General features: G+C 55.7%; 1 protein-coding gene across 2 annotated transcripts in view; it reads right to left on the reverse strand.

The window, feature by feature from the left end:
- Nucleotides 1-2,430: 2,430 nt before the first annotated feature.
- Nucleotides 2,431-12,215, reverse strand: part of MGAT5B (alpha-1,6-mannosylglycoprotein 6-beta-N-acetylglucosaminyltransferase B) — a 48,526-nt gene continuing 38,741 nt past the window's right edge. The window contains exons 10-18 of one of the 2 annotated variants that reach the window (XM_026051446.1): nt 12,066-12,199; nt 11,278-11,408; nt 10,678-10,683; nt 8,973-9,128; nt 8,181-8,327; nt 7,485-7,601; nt 4,808-4,882; nt 4,420-4,664; nt 2,431-3,850 (exon numbers count right to left, since the gene is read on the reverse strand). In XM_026051446.1, coding sequence (XP_025907231.1) covers nt 3,652-3,850; nt 4,420-4,664; nt 4,808-4,882; nt 7,485-7,601; nt 8,181-8,327; nt 8,973-9,128; nt 10,678-10,683; nt 11,278-11,408; nt 12,066-12,199 — 1,210 coding nt within the window. In that variant the 3' untranslated portion in view covers nt 2,431-3,651. The remainder of the gene's footprint in view (nt 3,851-4,419; nt 4,665-4,807; nt 4,883-7,484; nt 7,602-8,180; nt 8,328-8,972; nt 9,129-10,677; nt 10,684-11,277; nt 11,409-12,065; nt 12,200-12,215) is intronic. The other variant, XM_026051447.1, reaches the window with a different exon arrangement.

Raw genomic sequence — 12,215 nt, forward strand, 5'->3', positions numbered from 1 at the left:
GTAGGCATTGCACTAAGATGAACTTCCAGACTGGCTCCAGACCCAAAGCCAACCCCAACCAAGCTTTTCCAAGAGGGGAATGTCACTTGAGCCCTGGGCATGGGCTGGCGGTTGATGAGCATCTTCATGCATAGAGCATTGAGCAAGTGGAGGTTGGACTCTGTCATGTCACTGGCCTTCCCTTCTCCAGGTACCTTCACCTTGCGCACAACCACAGCCAGGTCTGCAGGTCTGGGGGAGTCACTTGTGGTTTGGAAAGAAATGCAAGGATGCTTTGGCTTCCCAATCTCAGGGCGTCATCAGCCCTTCCCCTGGCTTCCTACTGCGCCTGAAGCCGGGTCTTCACAGCCAGAAACTTGTCAACATCCTGCAGGATGAGCATGGAGGTGAGGCTGGGGAGCCCGGGATACAGCCGGGGCCGTCAGGTGCCACGCGGTGGAAGCCGCATCTCCTCCTGCCTTGGAGGTGCTGCCAGCTGCTTTGATTCCTCAGATGAAAGGAACTAAATTGGGGCAGGCTGTTATTTCCCATTTCCTTGCTTGTATTTATAGACAGGCTCTTACATCTGGTGTCTCTCTCTCTCCTTTTTTAAAAAAATCTGGGAAGAATCATCTCTCCTGCTCCAGCCTGGTCCCTGAAACCACCCAGGGCTGCATTCCCGGCCATCTCATTGCACCAGGGCAGCAATGGGGGGTCATTTTCCTTTGCTACCCTCAGCAGTTTTGCTGTGCTTTGGGTGTTGGCATTTATCTGCCTGGGAATAACAGCGAAAAGGCCCTATCACTCCCCAGATATATATATAAATATATTGATCTGGAGCTTTAATGGCTTGCCATTGATGAGGCGCCGTGAGGGACATTGGGCGGTTTTATCTGAGTCGGTGACAAAAGGAGCGCGGCAGCTTTGAGAGGGACATTGTCCCCCTCCTCCCGCCTTTCTGCCACACAGGAGAAAAAGAAAAAATAAAAGGAAAAAAGGCAAAATGTCACCGCTTTTTTCACTCCATAGGGCTGAGCACTGATTTCCTTTTCTTTTTTTTCCCCCAATTTATTAGCTTTCTTTGTGGCTCCAGCTTTGCCAAGAGGGGCGCGGGCGGGAGGCAGGAGGGAAAAGGCGCCGGGTTATTTTGGGAAGTCCTTCCGAAGGGCGAGACTAATCGCGTGGCAGCAGCGAGACAGGGCTCAATTAAAGCGCGACCTCGCGGTCCGAGAGGCGGCGGTGCCGACCGTTAGATGTCTTTGTCAGGGGACACGCGGCAGCCGGATCCATCACCTGGGGAAACAAACAGCAGCGCTCGCGTCTTGGGCAGCTCCTCGATCCAGCGATAAACCCGTTAGGGGAAAATGAATGGGCTGCTCGCGCCTGGACCGGCCACGTCGCAGATGCAACTTGCCCCTTGGCCGAGAAGCAGCCACGAGGAGGGAAAAGCCGCTTAAGCATTCCCTAATAACCCCCGGATAAGCCGGAGTGGCCCTATTAGCTCTGTCCTAGTCTGGTTTACGGCCCTCAGAGGAAAATCATGATGAAATTAAAGGATTTTTAATATGGGGCAAGTGCTGCCGTGTTGTGGACACCCTGCTCCTGGACGGGCCCCCAGGCCCTTGCAGGGGAGGCTTTGGATGGCACCGCCGTGGAAGGCAGGAGAGAAAAAAAAATCCAAATAATAACTTCTGGGCAGAAACACTACAGAGAGCGAGAGGCTTGGAAACAAAATCCCCCGTAGCAATAATTTCTGGGCATGAAAAATGGATTTCCAGAACAACGGCAGCCTTTCGACGCGCCTGTCCTGGTTTCCGCAGACTCCCCAGGAGGCAGCAGGCTGAAAACCCTCTTTGGAGGCTCTGTCCTGCGGGGATGTCCCAGCAAGCGGGACGCAGAAAAGTCCCTCGAGGAGCGGCTAGAAAGCCCCATGTCTGGGATCGGGGGCAGAGGAATGATTTTGAACCCTCTTTCCCCGCTTTTACCCCAGCTCTTCCATGATGGTGCTGCAGAAGCTGCCCCAACCCAGCACATCCAGCTCCGTGGCTGCTCCCGCAGTGCCAAGGAGGCTGTTATGGTCCCAGGGACAGAGTTACCAGCGCTGCCCGCTTGTAAATTCCCAGATTCCCTCCCCTCTGCCAGCTCCTGCCCTGGTGCTGCCATCAGCTGCACGCTCGCCCGCTGTCGCTTTGAGACAAGGATGAAAGGGGCCACAGAAAGGCACCGAGAACGGTTATTAAGCTCCGCCAAGAGAGGTTTTTTCCTATTTTTATTTATACACATGCTTGCTGCAAGACACAGAAATTACTTAATCAATCCTCTCTGTCGCGGGCTGGATGGCGGCTGCCTGCACAGCTCTGCACTGACAATGACAAATTGCTCCGAGGCGACGGCAGCGACTCGGGCACGACGGCCTCACCGCGGTGGGAACGTGACGGGGAGCGCAGTGGGATCAGGGAGCACCAGATTCCACCACCCTGTGGCCGGATCCCTGAGCATCCCACCACTGAGTGGGTGAGGAGGGGGAAACCGAGGCACGGGCTCCATCTCACCACCTTCTCCCCCACAACGTGGGGTTTGTGCCACCTCTCTCCCGTGGGCTCCGATGCGCCTCAGCACTCCCCAAAGGAAAAACACCTCAGCTTCTCCTAAGCTTTAAGGTCTGGGATGCAATTCCCAGGCTGGGACTTGCTCAACCTGCATTTCTACAGCATTTCAGTGTCTCCCCACCAAGTCCTTCGGGGCTCTAATCCCCCACAGTGATCCCAAAGACCCCCCCGCAGCTCCGGGCAGCTCTTCACTCGCACTCACGGACACATCTCTTTCTGCACTGTCCCATTTGGCACTGGCAGAGCCCGGTGCCCGGCCTTGTTGTCCCCACAGAGGATGGGACCAAGCTGTCCCCCGGGGTGGCCCCAGCCATGTTCTCCCCATCCTTTCCTCTCCCCACAAAGCGCCTTTGGCAGCAGTTGCCGAGGCCGGTGGAGCCCCGTGCACCCCAGTGAGGTGGCAGCTGGGGACCCTGCGTGTCCTACCCAGGTGCAGGACGAAGAGCAGCCCCCTTGGTCCCTGGGGCAGGTGACAGACCCCTCTGGGGCCACTCGTCTTCTCCAGCCTTCCTAAGCTACAGGGACCATCCCGACTTGGGCACCAGGATCCGCTCTGTGATCCGAGCCACTCATGCTAATCTGGTCCCAGTGGAGATGTCCAACATCCCACTGAATCTGCCCGAGCCCGGCTCTTTCCGTGAACTCCTCCTGGCACCAGGTCCTCTCTCCCCTTTAATTTATCACTTGTAGGGATTTAAAAAAATAAATAAAGAAAACAACCTGGGATGTTTGAAGAGGATGGAAATCCTGAAACAGGAAATCCTTGTCCTGCTGCAGGGATGGGGGGAAGGAACCCCCCGCCCGGCTCCCCTCTCCCGGCCACCCCAACCCAGCACCAACGCGGCCGGGGAGGGCTTGCCCCGGGGAAGAAACACCTCGAGAACACCTTGCGCCTCGAGAAGAAACACCAGGATCTTCTGAAAGAACGGAAGGAAACGTGAGGGCATCCGCAGCCGACGGGCGGCCCGAGGGACCCACGGAGTCCGACATCCCGGCTCGCCGCAGCGGGAGCCGCGTCCGCCCGCGGCGGCAGCTTCGAGCAAAGCCCCCGGCCGGGGCCGCGTCACAAGCAGTCCCGGCACAGAGCCACTTGTCCCTCGCGGTAGTCGCGGCAGGGGCAGAGGCGCCGGTACTTGCTGTTGAAGCCGGCGCAGCTGAAGAGCAGCGGCTCCTTCTGCAGGTAGCACTCGCGGGCGCCCTCGGCCACCGCCGGGTACAGGTGGTTCATCTCGGCCTCGGTGCTGTCGCAGGCGATGCTCAGCCTGGGGACGCGCACAGCGGGGTCAGGCGGCGGCAATTTCCCCCGAAACGACTCGTTCTGAACATTGCCAGGAAGGCAGCGGGGCTGGAGGGTGAGGGAGCAGAGTGCCAGCGCAATCCCGGCTCCAGCTCTTAATTTATCATATAAAAATGTCACCAGGACTCCAATTGCCTGCCCGGCCAGCGTGACAGAAATGGTAATATTCGCATTTTAATTGTCCGCGGAGCCACACGGAGCCCGGTGGCAGATTTATCCCCTATTAAAACTTCACCGCTGCGCGCTCAAAACACAGTTTTATAGCGAAAGAGATGAAAGAGGGAGCGAGGGAGGGGGTGAACGCGCACAAGGAGCCAGGGGACAGGGCCAAGCTGCTGAAAAAGTCACCGTGGGCTTTAAGGCTGATATGTGCGGGACGCAGGCTCCTTTATAGCCACACAGCGCATGCCAGCGCGGAGGCCACTCTGGGCACAGAGGCCACCTGCGCAGCCCGTGGTAAGGGGGCACAGGGGACACCGGGGGACATAACGGGGCAGGGGAGCAGCACCGGGGACCCGCCGCGGCGGCACTCACTGCAGGAAGGCGTCCTTCGTGTTGAGCAGCTTGAAGAAGGTGGGCTCGCAGACCAGCCCGCGCCGCCGGCACGTCTCGGAGCACGCGTGGCGGCCCTCGGAGAGCCACACCTGGAGGGAGCGCGCGGGCGGCCAGCCGCCGTGCCCGCCGCCCCGCGGCGCCCACACCAGGTGCGTGGCGTTGGGCGCCAGGGCCAGCGCGCCGGGCCCCGCGGGGCCGCCGGCCTCGGGCGCCGCGCAGAAGTCCTGGCGGGAGACGGGATGGAATGGCGGGAGCACCCGTGGGTGTCTCCAGCACCTCCTCCCCACCCTGCTCCCACCTCCCCTGGCCTTTCGGGATCCCCTCCAGCTCCATCCGGGAGCTGCCTGCGTACAATAAAGTGGCCAACCTGGTGCTGGACGTAGGCGTGGATCCTCTCCAGCATCCCCTCGCACGTGTACTCGTAAGGCAGGTAAGGGTCCACCTACGGAAGAGAGAGCGCGAGTGGGGGGAGACAGCCCCAATTTGCAAAAATTTGCAAAACAAATGTGAAATTGCAATTTCTAATTTATGGGGAAAGTACTGGTGAGTAGCACAGTGAAGGATTCACTAAGCATCTAACCAAACAGCAGTTAAAATAACACCTTCCTGTTCTGCTTGATGTGACTTTTCCCTTTTTTGTTCGTGGATTGTAACAGAAACCCCTTTGCCAGCGGCAGGTCCAGATTTCCACCTGGACCATTTTCCTGGGGAGGCCAAACATCACTTGCAGGTGGCATGGGGGACAGGAATCCGAAAAAAAGGGCCATTTTCTGATACTCTCCAGCAGAAAATTTGGAAACTGGGAGCTTTGCACTCCCAATCACCAAAACCTTTTTCTCCCAGCACCAGTGCAAGGTGATTCCCCCTTGCACAGGGCTGAGCGCCTCCTGCTTCCCAAACATCCCTGGGCATCGCCAAGCATCCCTGAACATCTCCACCACACACGGGCTGTGGGCACGCAAAGGATGGGAAGCAGCCTCCGGCTACCGCCTCCCGACTCCGCTGCTATTTATACGCGGCCGGCAGCTCCTTCCCTCCGCTCCAGGCGCCGGAGTATTTTTAGCTCGGGTTACGAAACACTGCCCGTCTCCCCCAGCCTCCTGCCGCTGGCCTGAGCCGCCTCCTACCTGCGCATTTATCTGCTTTTTGCCCGAAAAAATGAACCCCGCGGCAGCCGCCCGCATTTCCCCCTTGGCAGCTGCCCGATACGGAGGAGACGGGAGCCCTTGCCCAGGGCTGGAGAGACCATGAGCTGCAGGAATCCCCAGACCTTTTCCCCAAGCATTTTCCCTCTAGAGCAGCTTATTGTTTAAGGAGCTTCCCAGTAGGTTTTTCTGCCTCTTCCACATTTTTTTCCTTCTTTGGGGGAGTCAGGACATGAGCCCCAGGACCTGCTTCTGCAGACCCCCAGGCATCATTGAATTAGTAAGTGGAAAAATAACACAAGTGCCTGGTCACACGCAGGGACTGCTCCAACCAGCTGTTTTCACCCTGATGTTTGATAATATTGATAAGAAAATGCTCCTGGATAATAAAACGTGCCTGGAGCGGGGATGAGGGTGCAGTCGGGTTCACTTCAAGCAGTTTGGATCCAGAGCGGGTACTGCTCCCCAAGGGACGGGAGCTTGGAGAACTTTGGGGCTGCTCATTAAAAAGCCAGTAAATAACTAAAACCACGCATTGCAAACCCCAGCCACGTCTGTGCCACACTGCGAGCTGCACTCAGGAAGGAGGAAGTCTCTTTTGAGCAAATCCAGGCTGGCGCAGGGACACGGACACTGGCTGCATCTCAACTCCTTCCTGCACCGGGCAGGCAAAGCGCCTGCTGGCCTAATCCCGTGGCATGGAAAAGCACCAACCACCCACGGATGCCCCACACCAACACGGAGACGCTGCTATCCTCCCACCCTGGGCAAGCCCTATCGCCACGTGTTTCAAGTTTGCAAAACCTGAGCTGCAAGATATGTGATTTTCCACCCGAATAATAAAAATAAAACCAAATAAAATCTGTTCCAGATCACTTTTCTATTTCCAGGGGTTTTGCGCATCGGGAATGCGCATGTTTCAGGTTGGGCAATGTGCTGTGTTCGGGGAAAAGCACCGTCTCTGCTAGATGCGCTCCCCTCGGGATGCTCATAAACTGAGCTTTGCTCCTGCGATGCTGAAATGAAACCTTTTGAGTGGAAAAAAAATAATAAATTGACAGAGATTATGCTGTGACACAGACAAATTCACCAAACATTCTGATAACCAAACACACCATTTTTTCCTTGGGGAAGAAGGAGGATTCAGGAAAAGACTTTCACCAAGCCCTGGTACCTGGCTGAAAATAGGAGCATTCATCCACCCGACTCCTGCTTTCCCCCTCCTTTTGTTTTGTGTTCCCGCTGGGGCAAACATTATTCCAAAGACAGGATACCAAGGAATTCCCAAAGCAAAAGCCTATAACAAGGCTTTTAAACTCAGAAGGTAGGTCAGCTTTTGGGCTTGATTGTCTTGACAGCATCACTAACAAAGCAGCCTTAGCAATTAAAAAAAAGGAAGTTGTGGCAAGTTGCTCACATTTGTTCTCTCTTTGGTTTCCCAAGGCTTTATATAATGTCTCTACAAGCTCCAGCTGTAGTTATTAAAGCAGGACACAGGTTTCTAGGGGGGAATACCTTGCCTGCAGGGCACCTGTAACGCCACACAGCCTTTCAGCCACCAGGTCAACCCCTGCTCCTTGACTGACTTCCAGCAGCTCTGCGTGGTGATGCATTTCCCTCTCTAAAGCCCGCGTTTTCCTGAGGGTTGTTGCAAGACACTGGGAAGCTCCAGCAGGACGTGTGCCACCAGCAGTCCCTCTCCTGGGAACCCCTGCCACCCGCGCTGCCAGCTGCCAAGGCGGCAGCAACCTCATTATTTTTCCCTTAATTTTCATCAAGGGCCTGCAACAAACGTGCAAAACAACAACTGCTTTCCCACGTTGCCTTCACTCGGTCTTCACGACCTCTTCTGCTGCAGCCCGGGCAGCTCCCACCGCTGGTGCCTCCTCCTCGCCTCACCTGGGTGCTCATGATCGCCTTGATGGCGGCCTCAAACTCCTCCGAATTGTTGTAGTCCACGGTCCACACGTGAGGCTTCCCAATGAAGGCTTCGGCATAGGGGTGTTGGGAGGACACCTGCGAGAGCGGAGCACGAGCCGTTTGCTCGCGGTCCTGCCGGCACTGGCGCCGCTCTCACAGCGGGGCCGGGCGCTGGGCTCACTCGCGGGCACGTTTTGCTTTAACACGGTCACACATAGACATGCATCCCAAAAAGCCCCTCTCACCTGGACCCAGCTGCATTCCCCACTTTATTGATAACAAAAAGAGCCAATTTCCTCAACATTTTAACTTTTAAAGCATTCCAGCCTCGTTTAGATTGAAATTTCAGCCACAGGCAAGCCTGAGGGGAATTTTGCACTGCTGCAGCTACGCAGAGGTCCTAGGGTCCCGCTTATTTTGCAAAATAATCGCAAGGAGCAGCAAGGAGCAGCTAAGCCCCAGGTTTGGAGTGGGGCAGCCAAGAGACCACACGGGGCTGGGCTTCGTGGTTTGTATAAGCCTCGAACTACTCTTTTGCAAACCCACAACAGGGTCTATCTCAATCAAATGCTCTAGCCTGGACGTGGAGAACGGACAGGGGAAAGGCCATCCCCTCTGGCAAGTATGTGGGCTGCTGGATCGGGAGGAAAGCTCCCCGCACACGGCCCGACTTGCCTCCCGCGACGTCGGCTTCCCGCGGAAGAACTCGTGGTTGAGGGAGCTGTGCGGAGGGTTGAAGCGAGCCTGCAGGAAGACGCAGCCGTTGGCGATGGCCTCCAGCGGAGCAGGACCTTCGTAGGGGAAGCCGAAGCCGATGAAGAGCTGTGAAGAAGCAGGACGCGCTGCTGAGCCAGCCTTGCCCTGGGCTAAGCCCAGGGGAACTCTACTACATAGCCCTCCCGTGCCCCTCTCTGCCACTCTGCTCCACGCGTCCCCATCCCTTCCAATTCCCCATAGCTTAAACGGATTAAAAGCTCCTTCCCGAGTCAGATATTCTACAAAGTTCCCAATCTGCTCGTAAAAGACCTTGGGATGTTGGCACTAGTGGGAGCTGCAACTTGGCTTGCAGCAGCTCGGCTGGGCGCTCTGGTCCTGCATGCACTGGGAACAGGTCACCAGTGAGAACCAGCCCTAGGGCTCCTAGGGAACAGGTCACCACTCTCCTAGGTGGAGAACTGAGGCTGTTCCGCACAGACACTGCCCACGGTCAGCCCTGGGCACGCTTGCACCCCTCAGCGCTCACTCCAATATTGCCATTTACCATCAGCACTGCAGAGGCCACAAATAAATCACTACTTAGCAGATGAATTAATCAAGAAACCTTGTGCTCTGTCTACAGGGAAGGGTTTCTTGGTGCACAATCATGTGCTGGAGGGATCAGCAGCTAACAGCATCTCCCCACCCCTGGCTTTGGCTGGATTTTCTCCCCCAGGACGCTTGCTCCTAAGCCCCCGTGGGCTCGCGCACCTTGGCCTTGCGCAGCAGCTGCTGGAACTCGTGCTGTGGCAGCAGCCCGTGGTTCTTCACGAAGGCCGGCACCTCCGGCGGGCGCTGCGTCTCGTAGTACACCGTGCCATGGATCTCCATGTACTTGTTGAGGATGGCCAGGAACTTCTCCTTGCCCTGGGGAGGGAGGCACGGGGAGGTCAGCCGGAGCGCAGGGCCAGCTCCAAATTCCCTATCCCAAAGCCTCTGGACGGTGAGGGCAGACCTGGGTGCTGAGGCCAATAGGGATGCTCATGCCAGCGGGGATGCTCGTGCTGACCGGCAGCCAAAGGCAGCCCTGGTTGAGCCACAGTGCCAACCTGGGTCCCCACCAGCAGCACCCACACGGAGACCCTCAACGAAAGACAACGGGATTCAGCAGGATGTTGAGAGAGGCTGGAGCTTGCTGATGGCCCATCGTGATAATTAACAACATTCAGGATTTTCTCACTCTTTTTTTTTTTTCCTGTTTTACTATTGGAAAGATTGGAGGACCTCACTTTTTCTTCTCTTGGAGCCTTTCTCACTGCTGCACTCCAAAGCACCTTGCATTTTAACAACTTCCACGTGGCAGAAAATTTTGCTTCAAAGCCACACAGGGAGCCTATTTTGACTGCCATACCTTCAACCCCTTGCAGAGCTGCAAGAGGATCCCCAAAAGAGCAGGGATTCGGAGGGAATAAGGAGGCATAAAGCGGGAGTTTGAGCAGACCCTACATGTTGCTGCCCAGCCTTTCTGCAGACCATACTTGTTGGTCGTGGACTTCTCCAGGGCTAAAAACAAGAGCTGCGTTCAGAGGGAAGAGACTGAGCATCCCTCCTTGCTATGAGACAAGGCTGGGGATGCCTGCATGGATGGGGAAAAATGGCTTTTCCGGACGATGGAAACATCAGCTCCTATCGCAAGTGGAAAGCGGGAGCTTCACGGGGACTGGAAATGAAAAACAACGGGAAGGCAGGTTTAAGTGCTTTGAAATGCCAGAAAGACTGTTTTTAGAGAGCGTGCTTGCTCCAAAGCTTGAAAATAAGTACTCTGAGACATAAGTGTTCCCAAGGAGCCTTAGATGCCCTCTCCTTCCTAGACCTCAGGAGAGCTCGTGGGCAGGCGCACGCTTCCCCCTGTTCTTACACGGGATGTGGGTTCAATAGTTCAGCTCTTTTTAATTCCTTCCCAAGCTGAACCAACCAAGCACTAAAAAAACTCGTGAATAAGAGCAAGAGGGTCAGAAAAAGCAGAATAAAACATAACAGATCCCCTAAATTGCAATTCAGTGAGTTTCCTTTCAGCTAAGGAAAGAAATAATGTAAATATCCTCTCGTGTTTGACTCACAACAACGTACCCCACTGTGTGCTTTGGTTGGCCACAAGACCCAAGAGTTGCATTTACTCAGCACTAAAATGCTCTAATGCAGTGACCACATCTCCTGTTCAACACAAGCCATGTCAGGCTCTCCAAATCCCGGCGGGATCCTGGACCCTGTTAGCCATTGCAGGGAGGACAAAGCTGACAGAGCTGGTAACCAGGGCACAGGGAAGGGATAAAACCAATAGCTGCATTGATTGCGGCAGCGTAGGAGGGCAAAACACAGAAAAAAAAAGGGCAAATTCAACTGCTGAAAAGGCACTTTGCATCCCGAGCAGACATGCAGGGTTAGAGCTCTCCGGTAGCTCCATGCAATACAGTACCTGCAACTGGAACATCCCAGGGCCATGCATAAAGGGGAGAAAAAAGGAAAGGAAAATCAAGACGCGGTGAGAATTTGCTCTTTTTATAACCCTTTGAAGGAAAAGCAGCTGGGTTGCAGCAGGTAAGAGAAGGGGGCAGCTACAGCCACTGCCCCACATGGTACAGCGTGGGGCTCAAGGAGGGGGCTGATGGCACCGTTGGTCCCTCACCCTATGGCAGAGCAGTTTTGGGGCTGGAGGGATGGGATGAGCCCCACAGGCAGAACTCCTCCCTGGTGGCTCTGATTGCCCCTTTTTCCTGCTCCCTCCAGGAACTTTCCCCAAGGGCATTAGCAGGATAAAGCTCCAGCTCCAGGTCCCAGCAAGTTCCACCACCAGCCACCACCAGGGACAGAGCAAGAGATGGGCAACGCGCTTGAAAGCAGAAACAAACTGCCAGGAACATAATGCAAGAACCCACCTAATGGCAATTGTCACAACCAAAACAGGATTATTTATATGCTGTCCTTAGCATAAGCAATGTACTGGGGGAAGCATCACCAAGAGAAGAGCTTGGAACCAGATTGTGCCCTTCCCCGGGCTGCCGGCGAGGACACCCACCTTCCAGATGCTGGCTTCCTTCCCGTACACCACGGCCATGTTGCTCACTTTGTTGGACTTGATGAACTGCTTCTCTGTCCTGTTGAGCTCCTCGGACACAAAGCCCATGAAGGAGTTGTCGGGGGTGTGAGCTGCAACACCAAGGGGGAAGGACACAGGCTCGCGGGCCAGACACAGCGCACGGAGCTGCCCCGCTGGCATTGCTTAGTGTCCCCGTCTGGGGCAGCAGAACCTGGCACAGGTTGTACTTCTCCATGCAGAGCTGGGAGAAGTCCTTAAAAAAGTGGTAAAATCAAGCCAGCAGCCAAGGTAGGGTGGTACAAGGGAGGTTTCCATCTCTCTGCCTACCAATCTGGCTATTTAAGTCTCTATAGACTTAAATTTGGGGTCTCTATAGACACCAAATGGGTTATATCCAGCCAGGATGAAACATGTGAGTCACCAAGGGGTCTGCACGCCTGTTCCAGAGCTGCAGGGCTCTGCTCCTTTGTGCTGAAGATCATCAGATGCATCCGAGCCGCCGAGCTGCCTCTCGCCTCCAAATCCAAGCTGCCCTTTGGCCACAGTAGCAGCAATAAATAAAGCTTTGCAGGCACAAAGAGCTCAAGAGGCTCCTTTGGGCCCTCGTAAGCTCTGCATGCACCCGATGGCTGGCCCAGGAGCCCATTTCCCACCAGCACAGCGGCCCCCAGCCCCTTCCTCAGCACCCAGATCATGACCTGGGGCCAAGAGACCACAGCTGGTCCCTCGGCTCCAGGAGGAGCCGTCCCCGTGTGGGTCCAACTTACGGAACATGGTCATGAACTGGGTGGGCTGCAGGTTCCAGTAGCCCCAGTTGGTGCGGTAGCCGCGCAGCGTGGCGTACTCCTCGTGGTTGTAGGCCGGCTCCGTGCCAAAGGTGTCAATGACTCGGATGCGGCAGCTGTGAGGGGACAGGG

The sequence above is a fragment of the Nothoprocta perdicaria genome, unplaced genomic scaffold, assembly GCF_003342845.1.
Source record: "Nothoprocta perdicaria isolate Ctin4 unplaced genomic scaffold, notPer1 scaffold_75, whole genome shotgun sequence".
NCBI lineage: Eukaryota > Metazoa > Chordata > Aves > Tinamiformes > Tinamidae > Nothoprocta > Nothoprocta perdicaria.